Below are 19265 nucleotides of genomic sequence, written 5' to 3'. Positions count from 1 at the left end.
TAAAAACCACAATGAATTCACACATGAATTCTACAGTATATAATTTGATATTCTTCAAATCCGTGTACGTGTATCAAAGCGATTTGTTTACAAACTTTATGGAAGTGTTTTCAGAAATATATATAAGCTTTATAACCTTCATAAAAGAAAACCATGATACATTTTTTCCTTTAGATTTCATTTTTTCTAGAAAAGAAAGTTTGATAAACCTCTGACGAAAACCTTCTTTCAAGTGATGAAAAGAAAAGAAAGTTTTAAAATTCCCATTTCTCTTTCGGTTTGGAAGTATGCACTGTCTGTCACCCACCCACGTCCAATATGATGCATGGGGAATCCCCCCCCCCTTCCCCGCCCATCCTTAACCCATCATGATTACTTTGCCCTCATATATAATACATATACAGTATAATATCTACCCAACAGCCGGACGCTATTCTTTGTTCAACCTCTTAAAGGCATGTGGTCATCTGCGGACATCATGATTTGATAATGATAGTTCTACAAGATGCTTATCTTTTACGTCCATTGTCTTATTTTGCGTTGTATTCCAATCTCGTACCATTTTCTTTTCGCCATAAGATGAAATATATCCTCTTGTAGTTCTTTTTTTTTTTCCTTTCAAAGATTTAAGAGCCTTAACGACGAGACAAGATTTTAGCTCAAGAGTTGGGAATCGTTTGTCAAACCTACATTCTTCTTTGTCATAAGAAGGTCGTGCGAAAGCGAAAAGACATCAACAGGAAGCCCCCTACGCGTTTTTTATACTCCTACTTGGAAGTTTCCTTCTAATCCCACAACCTCATCGCTATTATTTTCTAGGGGAGAGAGAAATTGAGATTTTTTTTCCCTTAAAATATTGTGCATCAGAAATTTTTTGGATTAATTCAATTGCCCTAGTTCAATCTTGAAGTATGTTTTCAAGAGAAACTGGGATGCAGTAACGATGTTCATGGAAATATAAATATTTTCTTAGTATGTATTTTAAAAAATACAGTACATTTTTTTAATTTTACTTGTGTATTACTTCGAGAAATTGATTAATAATTTACTGAGCGCTAAATTTTTGTCACCTCGTAAACATTCCTATGGGGAATTTTTAACGGATTGGTTACATACGCGAAATGTGTTGTGTGAAAATATGCGTGACCCTAACCTATTTATGTTGTCACAGTAATGTGTGTTTTGTGTTCTACTAGTGCTGTCACGTGACTTTTATATTTTGAAGCGAAAATGGCAAATGCTTGAATTTTCATGTTCGAAGTATCGTGTTCAAGTCTGTCTGCTCTCTGCAGAGAACCTTTTTCAAATGGAAGATCGGCTCGTCAGAGGCGGCAAAATAAAGAAAACATTGGGAGGGCTGAGAGTTGCTGGTTGTCCCTTATGTACGGGACTTCGGCGTGAGGGCACATTGCGCTCGAGTGGCGTGCTGGTAAGATGCTTGTCTATCACCGTGAAGGTTGCTGTCACGAACCCGAAGGAAGATATAGATAAAATATTTTCCCTAACGAACTTGAAGTGACCACCAATAGACAGCGCTTTCATTTCCAACCCATCTCATTAATGGCAGTAAATTGCGATATGGCCAGAGTTGGTGTTTGGTGAAGTAGGGCACATTGTGGGGCGAGCCCCCTTACTAAATTTTGTGGGGTTTCCGTGGTGTTTTAACTTCGAGGTTCTGGTGCCAATCGGTTTGTTTCCGAATTCAGACGACTGGTAGCACTTCTGGAACTCGTGAAAGACATTCTTCTAAAACATACAAGGAACGCAACACGTATACGGCATTTTACGACACGCACCAATTCGTCAGAAGTTTCTCGAAGGAATATTTACGAGCTGCATGTGCGGTTCAGTAGTAGTATAGCATGTAGACGCGAGGTTCAATTCGTGCTTAGGCTAGCTGAATTCGAATCAGTGATGCCTGTTATACGCCGTGTACGAACTGGGCGAAATGTGAAGCCTCCCTCATGATTTGAGATACAGCGTTTGCAAGAGTTAGTTTAACAACGCCTCTCAAATGCTCTTTAACACTTAGCAAGAGATCGAGTACAAAATTGGATACCTGCAGAGCCACAAAAGCTACTCGCCTTGAACTTTACTAACCTGCAATAAATTTAATGAGTTTTCCTCTTCAATGAAACGCCACTTTATAAGTAATCACATATATGGTTCTCTCACTGTAAGGATACCTTTAGTCCGGACACCCTGTCTATAAGTACAGCAAGTGATTCGTGCTCATTCTCTTCATTCCGGTAGCAAGACACTTGATACTATTAAAAATCTTCGTGAAACCGATGATTATAATGCAAATGACAAACTCGCTGATCAATTTGAAATTGCAAATAATATGTCAAATGCGAGGTGTATTGTTAAAGGCACCTATATCTTACGTGAGATTTGTATAATGTTTTTTTTTTGATTAATCATCGAATATATTGATTCTATGAGAATGTGAAAAAGATATTGATAATTTGATCATACGTATGTTCGTTTCAGTTCGCAAAAGACAAACTCAATCCAATCACAAATCAACCACCGACGGCAGAGGGGCTCAAGGTGATTACGCATTTGATAACCCTTATTTCCGGGATCCCGAAGAAGAAGATTCGTCCTCATTCCAACATGGTAAGATTATATCGCATAATTCTTATTTTTGGAAATCCCAGGGAAAAATTATATAAGAATGGTTTCACCTATATACAAAATACGAATAAGCTAGAATAACCTTTTCTCTTATCCGATTTATATTACTTAGTTAATATTTGAGAAGGAATCACAGTAATTGTTTGATTTTTCCAGTTCCAATCACAATTTCAAAAAATCTAAATGAAAGGTTTTACATTCGTTATGGGTTTTCATTTGCCCCCCCTTCCCCGTGTTATTTATAATTTTGTCTCTGGATTATATAATTTGTTGCCTGTCAATTTCGTTCGATGTGTTTCACTTAAATCAGAACCTAATAAATTTGGCTATTTTTTTTTCCAGGAAAGCAAAGAACTTCTATCAATAACAAGAATCCTTTGCGGTCATCCAAGGTGAGTAATAAAGCACGTGCAGTGAAACTTCCATTTTCCAAACCTCTTAGGGGCCGTTCAAGTATTACGTAAGCAAATTTTTAGCAATTTTTGACCCCCTGCCCCCCCCCCCCCTTGTCAACAAAATTTCGTCATCAGCTCTGCCCCTCTGATTCCTAACTCATATTTTCATAAAGGGTGTTTGCTGACGTAAGCATTATCCAAACACCCCCCCCCCCCGTCATCAAAAGTCAGCAAATCGGAAACCACCTCCCCCCCATCGATGATAACGTAATACTTGAACGGCCCCTTATATATATCTGGAAAAACCAAATCTGGTTTTTTATTTGGATTTTACTTATGCATATCCTCTAACAGTGGTGTACAATCTCCGGCCTGCGGGCCGAAAGTGGCCCGCCAAGGGCTTCCGTCCGGCCCACGTAAAGTGTTTTTTTTTTTTTTTGACAAAGGCAATAACTAGTAAAACCTTTCAATAGTTTCAGGGCCTCGTTAGTCCACCCGTTCAGACGCCGCTAACTGATTTCGAAAATTTCAAAGTCCAAACATTTTGTTGTTTAAGAATATATTTAATAAGCCCTTTTATTTCAAGTCAAAATAGACCCATGGGCCGCAAATTTTATCGCGTTGTTGATTTTGAGTAGTGACTAAAAAGGGTTAAGAGCCACTGTTTTAGCCCCTGCTCAACTCTGATATTTACTCGTATCGGAAATTCGAGCCCGTATTCGAATCAGTGTATTTTGAACTGCTTCTTAGGCAGTTATTTCTAAGCCGACGTCTTTCTTGAGAAGCACCAGTCAGAACTTTTCTTGAGTGTAAGAAATAATCTTGAAAAACAGAAGTTTTTTCGCGATAAGGAGGTTATAAGATCGAAAGCGGATATAGACTTGAATGTCTGGGGGGAGGAGGAGGGGGGGGGGAACGATGGCATCAATTCATACATAGACGTACACCCATGTTTCCAAAAGTCTGTGTCCCTTTTGGAGTTTAGACATTTTCCCGAATTTCCAAGAAAAATACCAGGCAAATCATTCTGAAATTTCAGTCACGTAAACCCCATGCTTGCACTCACAATTTCCAGTGAAAATTTACGGTGCATTTAGAGGAATGACCAAAAAATTAAATACGAAAAAAAATTTTTTTTTGATTAACCTTGTATGTGATTAAAAATTGCAAACGATTTGTCCACTTTCACAAAATATTGTACCAACTTTGTGCATTACTTGTGTGCATATTCATGAGAATCGCTCGTATATTCACGAAGATGTAAATGCTTTCTTTAAAAATTCTAATTTTCATCGCATGTTTTTCGCTTATGAAATGCAAAGTTTTCAGCTTATTTGCATGCACACAGAAAAACTGGCACTGCACATGAGAACCCTGTGTAGGAATTTATAGTGTGACAATTTATTATTCAATGAGATATGAGCATTTTTAGTAAATGGTTTTTAATCGCGCATGCACAGAAAATATCGATTTTATTTTTTCATAATTTGGTTGATAGATATATAATGCAATTTATATAATTATATTAACTCACTTGAGTGCTCTGGAACTGTGCCGCGTGTCAATAAAGTGATCTTGAAATATGCCGCAAGCTTTAAGCAGCTTGCGGCATTTCGCAAATCACCTGAGTGATCTGCAAATGTGTCCCGAGTCACTGGAGTGATCTGGAAATGTATGCGGGTCACTTAATTGATCTTGAAATGTGTCGCTTAGTTCATTTTTACAAAATTAGATTTGAGGTCATGGGTCACATTTGGCCCGTGGGCCATGGGTTGAGCATGTATGATGTAGTATATATTATTATACTTCTACTTTGATTAGTATGTCTTGACGCAAAAAATAAAGAATAATCCCCCTAATCATGTGATAGAAAGAGAAGCTTTGAAGAAATATGGCCAGTTCTATAAAAGGTACGGTGTCATTCTTGACACGCCAGAAAGATTCGACAATGAAGCTTTCGTGCGATGGACTCATTATACGCAACTCCTCCCTCCGAGTTCTGCATCGAAAGTAATTACTCCGTGGATATACAATACGCACCTCTAGATCCCAAATGTTATGGCCCTGACACACGGTGAGAAAGGATTGCGCTAATGAAATATATACATCGAAATAAATGAGAGGAAAAAGTGAACGCGAGGACATATCTGTTAACTGAGGTGATCCTAGTTCGAGTTCGTTTGGTCACCTTTGCCCATAACAGCGTATTTTTCGTCGCTGAAGTTTTATGTCCGTAACCATGTCCAAAAGAGAATAACCACTATAACAACCTTTGTTTTCATATTTCCCCTGTGGAGGGAGGAAAACATTTATAAAAACATAATAAGACGTGTATATGACGGATATCGTTGTAGCCGAGAAAGGTTATACGATATCGAATAGGGTAGAATTGACGAAAGGATTATTACACTATTCTTAAAACCATATTATTTTTCCGGATGAGTTGATAACGTGTATTTCTTTGATGTTCACGGTTACGAAACATTTTTCTTTTCTCATGCAAACGCGGCATGGCCTAATCACCTTAAGACTACTGCTACTAAAGTGTTAGTATTGAATTTTTTATTGTATTTTACTGACTCAGGTTCTGTGCCCATTATGAAGCTTGTTTTTTGTCCCCATCTAACATTCTATTTTCATAATTCAAGGTCTTGAAGAAAATCACTAGGAAAATATAGAAGGAAGTCCGCAGGTGTTTTTAAAAAAAAAAATTGAGAGGAAAACTTTTTTTTTTTGTTTTATCCTTATCAGGTCCCACGTGTGGTGGTCCCATGGTATATGGGATGTTTAAAAATAGTGAACAAATAAAAACTACGGTTGATTCTGAAACTTAAACCAAAGCAAAATGTAGATACATATCAGCAAAGAGTAGGGGAAATTTAGCTACGATAATGACACTTACAAGAAATTTTTTTTCGGGGGGGGGGGGTGAATGAGGATCTAAACTTTTATTCAGCTTCAGTGGAAAAGACGTCAATTGATACTAGTACACTTAACGAGGGATATTTAGGTTTCATGGTGTTGTATAGGATATTGAAGATAATGGGGCCTGTTATATGTTCAACTCCAGCTTTCTCCTTTGTTAACGACAAATTTTCGCTGTATTTTTGTGTTGAATAGATGGTAATTTATGGACCTGATAGGTATCTAAAGCATTTTAAATATATTTGTAACAAAATTCTCCTTTTTACTTCAGTGTGTTAAAATTTCATCTTATTATCTAAAAATAACAGTTTGAGATTTTTGAGGCCCTCTACAGACCTCAGAGCCCTAGGCTACATATATGCCTGTCTAACCTATAGGGAAATCCGGCGCTGTACTTAACGTATATGCAATTCGTAAACACTCCTCTGGAAGAATTTCTAACGAATTGGTACGTATCACAACATGTGTTCTGGGTGTATTGTGTATCCTTAAAGTATTTATGTTGTGAGAGTTGTGCTTGTTCCGTTTTCTTGCTGGTACTGCCATCCAACTTCCATATTTCCAATGGAAAATGGAAAGTGCCTGAAGCTTCGCATTATATAAGTATAGTGTTGAAGGTCTGCTTGCTCTCCGTGCAGAGACTTTTTCAAATTGGGGACCAGCTCACATTCGCTTTCTGTTTGTAATACTAAAAGAAGTTTTTAACCCCTTGATAATTCTGTGGGGCATCGGTGATAGGATAATAGATAATCAATAACTAAATATATTTCTTATGTCACCGCTCCACCATTATCTGTTACACTTATCCTCATCGGGAATCAGGGTGGGCGAATTGAAGCATTCTCTTAAAGTGTGTTTTGTGAAGAGTTTCTGCCACATGTTAAAAAAAATGTATTGAAGTCAAAATTTTTCAACAATAAAGGCTGTTTTACTTATAGAAAATCCTCCTTCTCTCTCTCGACCATTGGAAGGAATCTCATAAAATTACCGTCCATACTGAATGCAATAGCATCCATTCAGCTAATGAACTATCATATATTTCTATATAGAACGGAAATTCTCTTTATCGAAGTCTAGACCCCACTTTCCCCCGGTTAATCTAGATTACACTCTACGTCTCTCACCAGACAGACCATGCCCCTTCCCCTGTGGGAAAGACAGCCCGGACGTCCAGAATGAATTTTAGTATTTTTTAGTTTATTCGAGTATTATAAATTTATTATACAGAAGCTCCGTGAGAAATCCTGGCCTGGGTTCCGGCGTAGTGGACGAGCTCCAGGGTGTGAGGTTGCGCCCGAGTGTCGTGGTGGTAAGATACTCGTCTACCACAGTGAAGGTTGATGTCAGGGTCCCAGGTTCAACCCCAAGACAGGATATAGATAACATATTTTCCATAACGAGCTTGAGGTGACCACCGATAAACAGTGCCTTCATTTCCAACCCATCTCACTAATGGCAATCAATTGCAATATAGCGATATGGCCAGAGTTAGTGTTTGGTGTAGTGGGATGTGAGGTTCATGAGACAGACATTAGTATAACGTCCTTAAGTTTTAACGGTTTAACGCTTATAACGTTGGTTTTTAGAGTTTTCTGCCAGCACTAACAGCAAATCAAACCGTATCAAGTCACCTCGCTATGTAGTCATTTTTATTCGGTCCCCGGTGGTAACGTGTATTCATTATATGGCATGACTGAAATTGGCTAAAACCGATAGAGCCTGGGCTGTGTTCGGTTTTAAAGAAAGGAAAAACGTGTTGTGACGCGTGTATAACTTCATATAACGATGTCTGACTATAATATTCTAGCAGATGATAGAAATTTTCGGCCTGCGTTTCAAGTTCCAGTTTGAAGACAGGTTTAAAAATGTTCATCTATTGTTATTAAACGAGATTTCATTCAGAAATCTATTACTACTTCACTAAACGCCAACTCTGGCCATATCGCAATTTACTGCCATTAGTGAGATGGGTTGGAAGTGAAGGCGCTGTCTACCGGTGGTCGACTCGAGTTCGTTAGGGAAAATATCTTATCTATATTTTCCCTTGGGTTCGAACCCAGGACCCTGACAACGACTTTCATGATGGTAGACGAGCATCTTACCACCATGCCACTCGGGCACAGAGATCTATTACTGGAACTCAAAATAAGATCCGGTTTATTAACTATCTGTTAGTATCAGTCATTTCAATATCTTTGTTAATTTCATTAAAAAAAGAGAGATCATGAAAAAGTATGGAAAAAGCACAATGAGTTATTCAAATTATATAATTACACAATTACTGTACAAACAACTTAATAAGGTAGTTGTTTTATCCATTGATGTTTTGAAAATCTTATGAAATTCACTCGTGGATATTCGACTTTTATTATTTATTTATTTCTGTAATTCAGCGATATTTTTTCTTCTTCTACGTACAGTATTAGGAAAAAAACGAGTGTTATTTTAAGTGGCAAAACATGTTTATGATGATATATCATAATAATTTATGATTACCGGAAATGTGAAAACCGTGTTTTATTTTTCCCCTCCCTAATATTTTATTTCATTTTCATAACCGCAGTTCATGTGTCTTTTTTCGATGTATAGCAATCAGACCTATCGACAAAGGGTAAGAAGTCGAGATCGAGCCGAGGTCATCATTTCATATTTGGTGGCGGTGGAGGAGGCCAGAGTAAGAAACAACGTGCCCAGGATGATACGTGCATCGCAGCGGTATGACCTCGACTGAGATTGATTGTGCTTATAAATTATGCTTTTCTATCGTGACATTCATCTTTTGTGTAGTATTTTCTCCTTCAAATTGAATTTCGCAATAGTTTTATTTTAATGCATTCAAAAAACGGAGAAAAATTGGAAGAAAGAACAGCAGAAACTAACGGCCAACGCTTCTTTCCCTCTTTTACGCTGTTCTTTCCCAACATTTCTCCGTATTTTTGAATGGGAATGTCTCAGCAAATATTTCACTTACAATTTCTTTTGTTGGCCTCAGGAGAGATAGGGCAACAACTTTCTAATTGGGTTTTTGATGACAGGGTGTCCATATAGAAATTTAGTTTTCTTATTTTAATAGTTATAATTAATCCTTGCAATATGGATGAAATATCTGAGTTCTAAACGTTATTTGGATAGTTTTCCTATATGGAAGTATGCCTCTAGGATCGACGGTTCTCCAGTAAAATGCGGCAAGGGGAATTATGGAATCACCTATCAATTAAAATCTCAAGAGTAAAAGATTCAAAAACAGGGTGTCCATAATCAAAGATCCCCGGTTCCAAACTGTCTTCAGCCCCGACTATCCGTCAGAAGATCATGAAAATTTAGAAGTGTTTCGATGGAGGGATGGGAAGAATTTTCGGGTACCCCCTTTTACCGTTTCAGCAGTTTTATACCAATTTTTTAATTTTACTGATCCACATTGCAACTGGCACAGTGGGAATAACCAGATCCTCATTAGAATGGCACGATTTTTTTTTTTTCATAAGGAGAAGACTTTTTCTGATTTCGTGTAGGTGATAGTGCTCCTCCGCCTCCAAATCCCGAGAACAATAAACTGAGGAAGAGAAATATTCTATCTTTTTATATTATTTATGCAGTACGCATATTACTATACTACCCCAAAGGAAAAAAGTGGGGGGGGTGGACTGTTAATTTCAAGCAACGTCTCCTCCCCCCCCCCCGTTATCAAAATGTGAATAAAAGCTGGAAAAACAGTTTTCTAGGCGTGCAAATATCGCACCTCTCATTTTGTTACTAGAGACTTCCATAAAACGACCTTTTCCAATACTTGATTTTAACTGCAGTTGAAAAGTACTGGTTCCTTGCTCAATGCGTCCATCCAGAGCAATTTCAGTTGATTGAGAATGAGCAAAGAGATTTATAAGAGGGATTTTTCATTGCTTCTTCGATCTGTGGAGATGTCAGCTTTTAAAGTGATTCTTAGATATATGAACTTCTCTATACTCATTTAACCCTTCAAGCGCCACATTGGCGAGATATCTTCCCCCGTTAAAAAGTCTCTTATTTAGAGGCTTTTAAGGAGCATAGACAACCCCAGATATTTTGTAAAGTTGATTTCTCAATGGAACAATTTCCTTTACACCCTTAGTTTGCACCTGCTGAAAATTGGAGAACAAAGCTTACTTCATTAAAAGAGATATGGCATTTCGAAAGGGAATTGGGTGGTTTCTGCTGTGCCGCTTAAAGGGTTAATAAGCCCTCGTGCTTTTTTAATGAATGTTATTATTTGTTGCTCAATCATTTATTACGTATAAAATATATTCTTGATCAGACATGTTTGGCTCCTTTATTTGATCAAGTAGTTTAATACTGTGTACTGATTTTTTTTTACTCTTTCGTGCTTTGCAGGAACCCGAAAGGACAGTAGTGTCTTTGAAAGGTCACGACTTTACTGGACTGGGTTTCAATATATGTGGAAACATGCGAGATGGAATTCTCGTGAAGGATGTCTTGCATAGAGGACCAGCCAGTGAGTCTGGGAAGATTAAAGCTGGTTCGTGTAAAAATTTTCTCTCTAATGCTTCTTAACTATTCTATCGAAAGGTTGTCACGATCATTCCAGAGGCGTACGCAGGGAGGAGGTACAGGGGACTCGTGCTCCCCCCCCCCCCGAAGATGATCAGAAATATAGAATAATTTCAAATATATATCTGTAAAATCAAATTAAAATTTCTAAAGAAAACGCCTTTATATGCGATTTTAATCTGTTTCTATTAATTTAAATGCTTTTTGAAGTTTAGTAACTCAAAATTTCTCTGGAAAATAATCTGTGCCCCCTTTTAAACCTTTTGTACCCCCCTATAAAGGTCGATCCCTCTGGTATGCCTCTGGATCATTCTAAATATTTACTGAATGATAATTGGATAATGATGGTCTATGCAACAAGTTCAACCTATGATTTTATTTATTTTTTATAAATACTTTCATGTGAAGATGAGCGCAATATTATAGTGGAACCTCCTGTGGGGAGCACATTTTTCATTTGGTAATCAATGGGAATGACCAATCATGAACTTGAGCTTCAATGTATTGCATATTTCATTCATTGCCTATTAGCGGACACTCCCCGTTAGATGACAAATTTTTAAGTCCCATTGGTGTCAGTTACAGAGAAATTCCACTGAAAAATTGATGAATAGTTTATTTCGCAGATTATTCTGGGTAGAATTTTTTGTGGCAACTAAGATGAAAATTATGTCAAAATAATGTCACCATTAGTTTTTTGTTTATTTGCAGGTGACAAGATAATCAATGTCACGGTGTCTTTCACCAACATCGTATACGAAGACGCTCTCACAATCCTCAGCTATGCCTCCCCTTATGACGTCCAACTTGAACTGGAACGCACACCCGAGAAATCACGTGACATGCAGACATCTCCTTCGCAATCCAAGCGATTGGGTTCCGGCAGTTTTAGCGGTGGCGGACAAAAATTGTTCCACCCTCTGTACCGCAGCCAGAGCATAGACGACCTAACCCAGATCGATAAGGATACCTTTCCCTCACCAGGTTTCGGACCAAGGAGATCGCAAAGTGTCGGCGTTGCTGCTCATAAACTCGCTGCCCATTTCAAAAACTCCGACACTCGATTGGAGGAGAAAGATAGAACCACGGCGTCTGTGATGATATCAACCACAGGATCCTTGAACGAGAAGATGTTGGCCAATGTGATTTCGGAAGGAGCCTTGCATAAAAGTGGACTCCAGTGGGAAAAAAGGTTCGAGGATACTCTCGAGAACGACCCTTGTGACTCGAAGTCAGCTGGAGAAAATGCCCTTAAAAATGATCAAAAATCTTCGACGTCATCGGAAAAGCCTCCGAAGAGCAGTGTGTCGTCAGTGGACGAGGACAAATCTGACAACTCAAGTAACGTTTCCAGTTCGAACGGCAACCGAAAATCACGGGATACCGGTGGCAATCCCGGTAACAACCGATCATCTGTCAGGCAGCAGAAGGAACCGATATATTCCTCCTCGTACAATGAGAACAGTGCTATCGACAGGGAAATAAGTGAGGTTCGTACCACCGCACAAGTACATAACGCAAATGATTCCAAGAATAATAACAACAGAAAATCTCATTTTCTGACAGAAGCGTCGAACGCTATGTGGCATTTAGACCAGAGCATCAGAGACGCTGATTCCGACAGGGAATCGTCGAATTCGTATCGATCCTGGAAGAACAGAGACACCAATCCTTCCGAAAATGCCGCCAAATTTCAGCCTCCTCAAGACAGCGTCGCAGATGATGATTCGGTGGTCTCTGGGGATTCTTTGGACCACGAAACGAAGAGGAGGCGGAACAAGAACAGGCGCAGATCGTCGTCTCTGGGAGATCTAAACGACGTGGAGGAAGTCGTGAATAAAAATGGCTCCATCCAGGACACTGATGCTGACATATCAGACGCTAACAAAGACAAAGTGCAGTCCTCCAACATGAATGTCAGCCAACAGAGAATCATCAAACGCCTCACGAATCCAGTGGAAGTGAACAACAACACTTACGCGGCCAGAGAACAGCAGCGTAACATGACGGAGTCTCCGAGTATCAGTCTTCCACCTCGCGGTGTCGCATCCGAGCGTAACCCTGGAGAAAGTCAGGTTCCGAACAGGACTCAACACTATCAGAATCCGTCCCTCTCCCAGATGGCTAGCAGAGAGAAACGTATCGAAAGAGTCGTGATGAACTCCGTCCATTCGCCTAAACTGTCCGTGAAGTCAGCAGGGGCATCTCGAGCTGAGTCTTACCAAGTCCATCACGAAAATCCTTATCAAAGTCCAGACCATTACCAGTCTGCTCCATACGCGAGTCCTCAGCATGTCATCATAGAAGACGCCGTTCAAAACCATAGTAGGGCCTCCTCCGACCGCTCGTATTATGGGGTCAGGCACGATATGGGTAGTCCCAGGAACGCTTCTCCTCACTACCCGAACATGAACCAATCTATCGCAGAACCAGATGACCCGCGCATCAGATTTTCTCCGCCAATTTACCCACAGGGACATGGTATGAACTACCAGAATCAACCTCCACCGCGTCAAAGGACTATACCGGAAGAGGAGGTTAGGCGGAATGGACCGCCCCCGTATCACCAGGCAATAAGAAAAGCTGCCAACCCTGCCGGAATGTTCACTCAAATAAATCCGTTCCAACAACCGTCAAGGCAGAGAAACAACGTGGCATCGAAGCCATGGATGATGAAGGATGACAAGACCTCCGGAGGAGGCTCCCCGATGCCGGTGAATGGCAATGACGTCTACTATTCATCTTACCAAAAGCCAGGGGTCCAGGTAACGACTACGGATTCCTCTGGCCGAGCAAGGATCAGGAATCACCCGGATCCTCAGCCTTACTCAAAAACTGTCCTCATCTCTACTTACGACAGCGCTAATTGTGTCCCACCGACGAATTACAGGCAAGTCAGAAAATGAATTTCGTCCAATTTCATCATTTCCGTACATCATACAGTACTTTTTTACAGTTGATTGTATTGTCGGCACAACCATTTTATCCGAGTACAGAAAGGAATAAGTGAATAATATTTGTGAGCGAGAGTGCTGTGATACATCATATTTTATTTTGATTTGAATTATACCGGGGTTTTGATTCCCCCGTTTTTATGGGTATTCGTGTATCATTTACTCTTATTTGATTGTAGAAAGGGTTTTCATTGAATGAAATGAACCAGTGAAGTTGAACGAACAATTGTTAAGTGTTATCAAGGACGAAAGATGATCGATTCCATTAGTGTGATTTTCCAGCATCAGTGATGAGTGGAAAATAGTTCGCTTTGTGATTTGTGCGTACGATGAGTACAACAAACTTTTAAAGAAATAACTGCATCGTTGTCATCATCACCTGGCACGCTTTTGTTGATTAGGCATTTTTGTATAGCTAAAAAAAAATTGTTCTTTCATCAATCTGTATTTTGATTTCTCTTTTAATTGAAATTTCAAACGTAAAACTTCACTACAGTTGTTAGTATTCTATGGCTAATATTCGCTTTGGGTGCCTGAGTGGCGTGGTGGTAAGATGCTTATCTACCGCCGTCGCGGTTCCAGGTTCAAATCCGAGGGAGGATATAGATAAGATATTTTCCCTGACGAGCTTGAGGTGACCACCGATAGACAGCACCTTCATTTCCAACCCATCTCATTGCAATGTAGTGATATGGTCAGAGTTGGTGTCTGGTGAAGTAGTAGTATTCTCATCGCGGATGCTTTGGGAATATGTTATTTACATGAATTATAAAAAGTGTTATTTTTTTTCCATGTTATTACTTAGAAACATTTTTCCTGTAAAATTTCTACTAATTTATTTGGCATAATGTCAATTTTGTGTTTTGTGTTATTTCAGGCTTGATGCTCTGACTTGTAATTACTTACTATTATACAGTATCTTAATATTACTTTTGTAATTTTGTTGTGTGTTAATATTCTTCAATAACGTATTTTTTCAAACTCTTGATCGAAAAGAGTTTTTCCTGTGTGGTTTGAGTTCTCGAAAAAAAAGATTGGTTTACAGAGAGGATTATTTTGTTCATGTTTTTGTTTTGAAATTTGCCGATGGCAAAAAAATTTCTGTGTTATTTTTTTTACTTAATTAGCTTGTATGGTTTATGTGTACATATGATGTACACATAAACCATACAAGCATGCTGTGTACATCATTACATATGATGTACACATTCAGTTGATGGTTTTTTTTCAATATAAGTTACTTTTATAGTAGTGATCAGGGTTTATGAATGGGGGAAGAAAAGGGTTGAATTCTTTCAGTTTCATGGTTATTACTCTAAACTTAATTTTTTCTCTTTTTGAAATACTCAATGTTCAATGCATTTTTCATCAAGTTTTAACCTTAAATCGTTGAAAGTTCTAAAATTGTTCCGATTTAAAAAAAAGAATTTTGAGAAAATTAGTTATTCTTTTTTTAAATAAGAAGTTTTTATGCTTTAAAAAAATTCAAAGATTTATGTCAACAGCATTACTATTTTTACTGTTTGAAAATGAACCATTCCTCATATATTTTTGTAAAAAACATAGATTATTTACAAATTTATCTCTGCCTCAATGTTTTTCTTTTTATTTCCATTGTACAAAATTTACGTTCACCATATAAAAATGCACTGAATTTTTTTTACCAATATGGATATAAATGTGTGTGAGTGCATTTATCATATTTTTAGTTGAAACAGTACATCAACATTGCTATTTAACTAAGTAGAGAGAGTGTATTTTTAATTAGTTACAATGACCAATTAAGGGTAAAATATAGTAATATAAATTTCCTTCATTTTACTGTTATGTTATAAAGGTAGAATTTTGTTTGCAAAGTTGAACAGCTCTTACCTTGGATTTTATTTCCCTCAATTTGGTGTAATTTTATGAATCTCTGAACACATAAAATTCCAGCAGAAAATTATACTAACAAGGAATCGACTCTTTTCAGATAAAAAAGTATTGCACTTATATAGCCATATTTTGTACTAAAATTATACTAGATGTGTGTGTGCTTTCTAAAATGCATACAGTACCAAAAAAAAAAAATTGAAATTGGGTTTTTTGACCATGCATTTGCCATGTATACTCAAATATAAACCGGAACATAGAGTTAAAAACACTGATGTTTTTAAAAAAACATGTAGAGCTTGCAATGGTGCCTTTCAATAAGTAAACACCTTTGGAGATTTTTCTCTATTGGGCAAAGACCAAATGAAAAGTACGCTGGGCACGAATCATCGGCTCTATCAATGGCTTAACCCCCCCCCCCCCCAAATACAATCAGGAACAAGATATCTCTTCCCTTGTAAATAAAAGAAATATACATTCCAGCTCTGCCATCCTTCCCAACTCTTCTTTGGTTCGTTTTCCTTACTGTGGTTTGATAATTAAGAAACGTATAGTTAAAGGCGCATATACATTAGCGCTCCGATCTTGCAACGAACGACCCTCTGCAGCGGTTCTAATCCGCTCGTAGGTACACAAACTTCCTTTGTGTTTCTTTCTTTCCTTTGTGTTCGTTTAAAAAACTGATTCCAGGTGGGTCCAGTTCAATCAGCTCAAGAATCGTTCACAACACCGTACAAATTACCGAACAACCAATTGCGAATGCTTTCATTGCAAGATCCGATCACTAATGTGTACGCGCCTTAACAAACATAGGGAATTGGTAACTGGGAAAAGAAGAAAGAACGGAAACCTGCTCCCCTTTTTTCATTTCCCATGTGTAAATAATAACACCAGCTTTTGAGATCTATTTCTTCTATTTCAACTTGAATGTTCTGCTAGTTCAATGAATGCCCCCCTCCCCCCTCCATATTTTTTGTTGCCCTGGTAGAAAGAGGCCCTCACAGGCCAAAACAAATGCATTTTTGATGGTTAAATACAACAACTACCATCAAAATTAGATGTTTAATGCATTGGAGATTAAATACTGTACTGTCTTCAAGCATAAAAAAAAATACATTTTTAATAAAATCAAAACGGTATACGCACATTGTAATTGCTCTGATATATGTATATTTTTTAATTATAAAGGAGGCTGTTTTTGACAGATAAATATATGTAATTTTTTCCGTCCAGAATCAAAATAGAATCTATCGGATATATCAATAACGTCTCGGAAAGTACACATCGGCAATTATACTTATTACTATTGTTTCAAAGAAAAGCAACGGATTGATCAAAGGAATCAAGAGAGTGTTTTATATAACTTTATTACCTAAATTTTAGTTGCATTCCGTGAAAATAATTACACATCATTCTAAAAGAATCATTCAGCTTGCTGAAGCAGAATGAGATTTCTAAATTTATTTTGATACATCAAAGTTTTAGTTGTTCTTTTTTTTTTCAATTAAACTATCTCATAGGCATTGCTATTAGTGGAGCACCCTTGTGTGTGCATTCAATTATACTCATATATATACGACTTGGCTCTTGTTTTAGTTGAGAAAAATATTTTGAAAATTATTTTTGTATTTTTTTTAGTTCTAAAGTCATTTTGTAGGAGGAGAATATTGTTTTATGTGGGAAATATTTTCTTGAAGAGGAAATATTAACAAAATTGTTTATTTTTTATGAAGGGAATGTTCAATGTTGAAAGACATTGAGTATATTTCTCGGTTATTGTGTGAGTGCGTATGTTGTAGTGGTAATTTTTTTAATCAAGCCGGACCAATGTGATCATTGTCATTTTTGAAATTTTATTGATCGCTGTAATTAATTATTGACACTCAATTCTTTTGCATTGCTGCTTAATCATCTCTCTTTGGATTGGATTGGATTTTAAATTGATTGGCGCAAGGACCAATAATCTCTCTTTGAATATTAAGATTCATAGGTATGCCGTTAGAAAGTAGTGAAATCACGCTTCCGTATCAGATCACTCATCAACAAAATTCCACCGATAAATTCGAATTTTCACTCCCATTTTTCATTCACTGAGACAAATGCAAATTATACTGAGATTTAAAACACGTTGTATGTGTTGCTTCCCTGTAATGTTGTTGAATGAGACTTTTTCTTAATACTTAAAATTTTCAGGGTTTTCTTGATACTCCAGTTTTTGAATGATGCCGTCCATTAAACAACATGATCCACGTGTATACTATTGTTTTATATGGTATATTATATATACATTTTGTTTTCAATGTTTTTCCAATGATGTTTGTTATACAGTGGATGGATTTAATGTGTAATAAAAATCATTTTTAATTTTCCAATGATGTACATTTTATTCGATGCAAAACTCTTTATTTTAATTTTTTCTATATTTCCAACTAAAAATTTTGAGTCGTACCTGTATTTGCGTGTTTTTTTTTCTGGGGGAGAGATGGTGGGATCATTCTTCTTTATGAAAATAATATATTTCAAGTTTGATCATATTCATCGCAACCTGTGGGAATGGAACAAAATAAGGCAGTAATAATCGAATATATGTGTAAAAATACACGGATTTTAAAATTCAAACAAAGAAAAAAATGTGATTTCAGTTTATGTGTTGGCAAAATGTTCTGAGTAAATGCATTTGGGGGGGGGGGATGAGAAGAGAATACCAAGTGGAAAGTGTCACCTTTAAACCACCTTGATCAATAGTCTCGGGGAGGAACCACAGCATGTTTAGTCGTGCGAGAAATGCCGTTGATGTGAATTGTTCCGGTAGACTATCGCGGCCAGGGCAATCTACAAAAAAAAAAAATGATTTCTTACGAATAACAGTTTTTTTTGGTGAATTTTGAAATTTCTTGGATCATATCTATTCAATTTCTAAATTTTACTAGAAAGATTAATACGAAATGGAAAGAGGTTGGTAACTTCTTGTTTGAGGGGAAAAATCAATAAATTTATCTCAGACACTTTTGTGTCGTATGTTTTTCTACAACTACTGTACAACACATACACCTTATAAACATCCCTCTGAAGAATTTCTAATGAATTGGTGGATCCCGAAAATGTTATGCATGTGTTGCGTACTTAACGTGAAGATGATTGTTTTATCGTGTTACTGGTTGCCTTTCTTGTTTGTTGCACACACAATTCTCCTATATCTACTAAAAAAAAGTTCGCATTTAGTAGATCATATAACAGTATAGAAATAATTTAAAAAATTTATATTCTATGAATTAATAATCACTAATAACGCTATAATTTGAATCGATTGACTCCTTTTGATTACAGCTAATACGTCCACATTGAAAGTATTTCAAATTTGCACAATTGCTCTTTTTGGCAGCCCAAAAAAAATAACTCGATTTTTTTTTTTCCTTCTTTCAATTTTTACTAAGTATAAACATAATTTTCTTATATTCTCAGCAAAAAGAAGAAAGGGGGTTAAAAACTCCATTAGAGAGGCTGTAAAATCATTATACGTATATTTATTAGTCCCACTTTTGTGACATTAATTTCGGCCGTAAGAAAGATTATTGATGAATTTGATTTCGAACTCATTAATTTTTTGGCAGATAAATCAATCAAACGTACGGGTTTTTTTTTTTTTCTACTTGTGAAACCAGTGAATATTAGATCGAAACAGGTGCGTATAATCTTCATAGGAAAAAAAGTGAAGAATTTGTTAAATTAATAAATGTACAATATATATAGAGCAGTGGTTCTCAACCTGGGTCCATATGTACCCCTTGTGGTCCTGAGATATTTTAAGGGGGCCATGGGTGAAAATCAGATGAAAAGGGAACCATGACTGTACTACCACATTGTATTATTACATAAAATTGTAGCCTACTCATTACGGTGAAACCAACCTTGATATAACGGTACTTTGCGGACC

At 37.2% G+C, this 19265-nt stretch overlaps 1 protein-coding gene across 1 annotated transcript in view; it reads left to right on the top strand.

Moving 5' to 3' along the window:
- LOC149078766 (uncharacterized) overlaps positions 1-17703 on the top strand; it is a 38524-nt gene extending 20821 nt beyond the window's left edge. Inside the window, exons 2-6 of the mRNA XM_089240876.1 lie at positions 2494-2622; positions 2983-3032; positions 8550-8675; positions 10329-10473; positions 11217-17703. Coding sequence (XP_089097002.1) covers positions 2494-2622; positions 2983-3032; positions 8550-8675; positions 10329-10473; positions 11217-13411 — 2645 coding nt within the window. The 3' untranslated portion in view covers positions 13412-17703. The remainder of the gene's footprint in view (positions 1-2493; positions 2623-2982; positions 3033-8549; positions 8676-10328; positions 10474-11216) is intronic.
- Positions 17704-19265: the final 1562 nt, after the last annotated feature.

Source organism: Pholcus phalangioides, unplaced genomic scaffold, assembly GCF_987345545.1.
Source record: "Pholcus phalangioides strain wild (caught in Gottingen) unplaced genomic scaffold, Ppha-v1.0 ptg000013l_1, whole genome shotgun sequence".
Lineage (NCBI taxonomy): Eukaryota > Metazoa > Arthropoda > Arachnida > Araneae > Pholcidae > Pholcus > Pholcus phalangioides.
The sequence above is the reverse complement of the archived record's forward strand: the minus strand, read 5'-3'. Positions and strand labels throughout refer to the sequence as shown.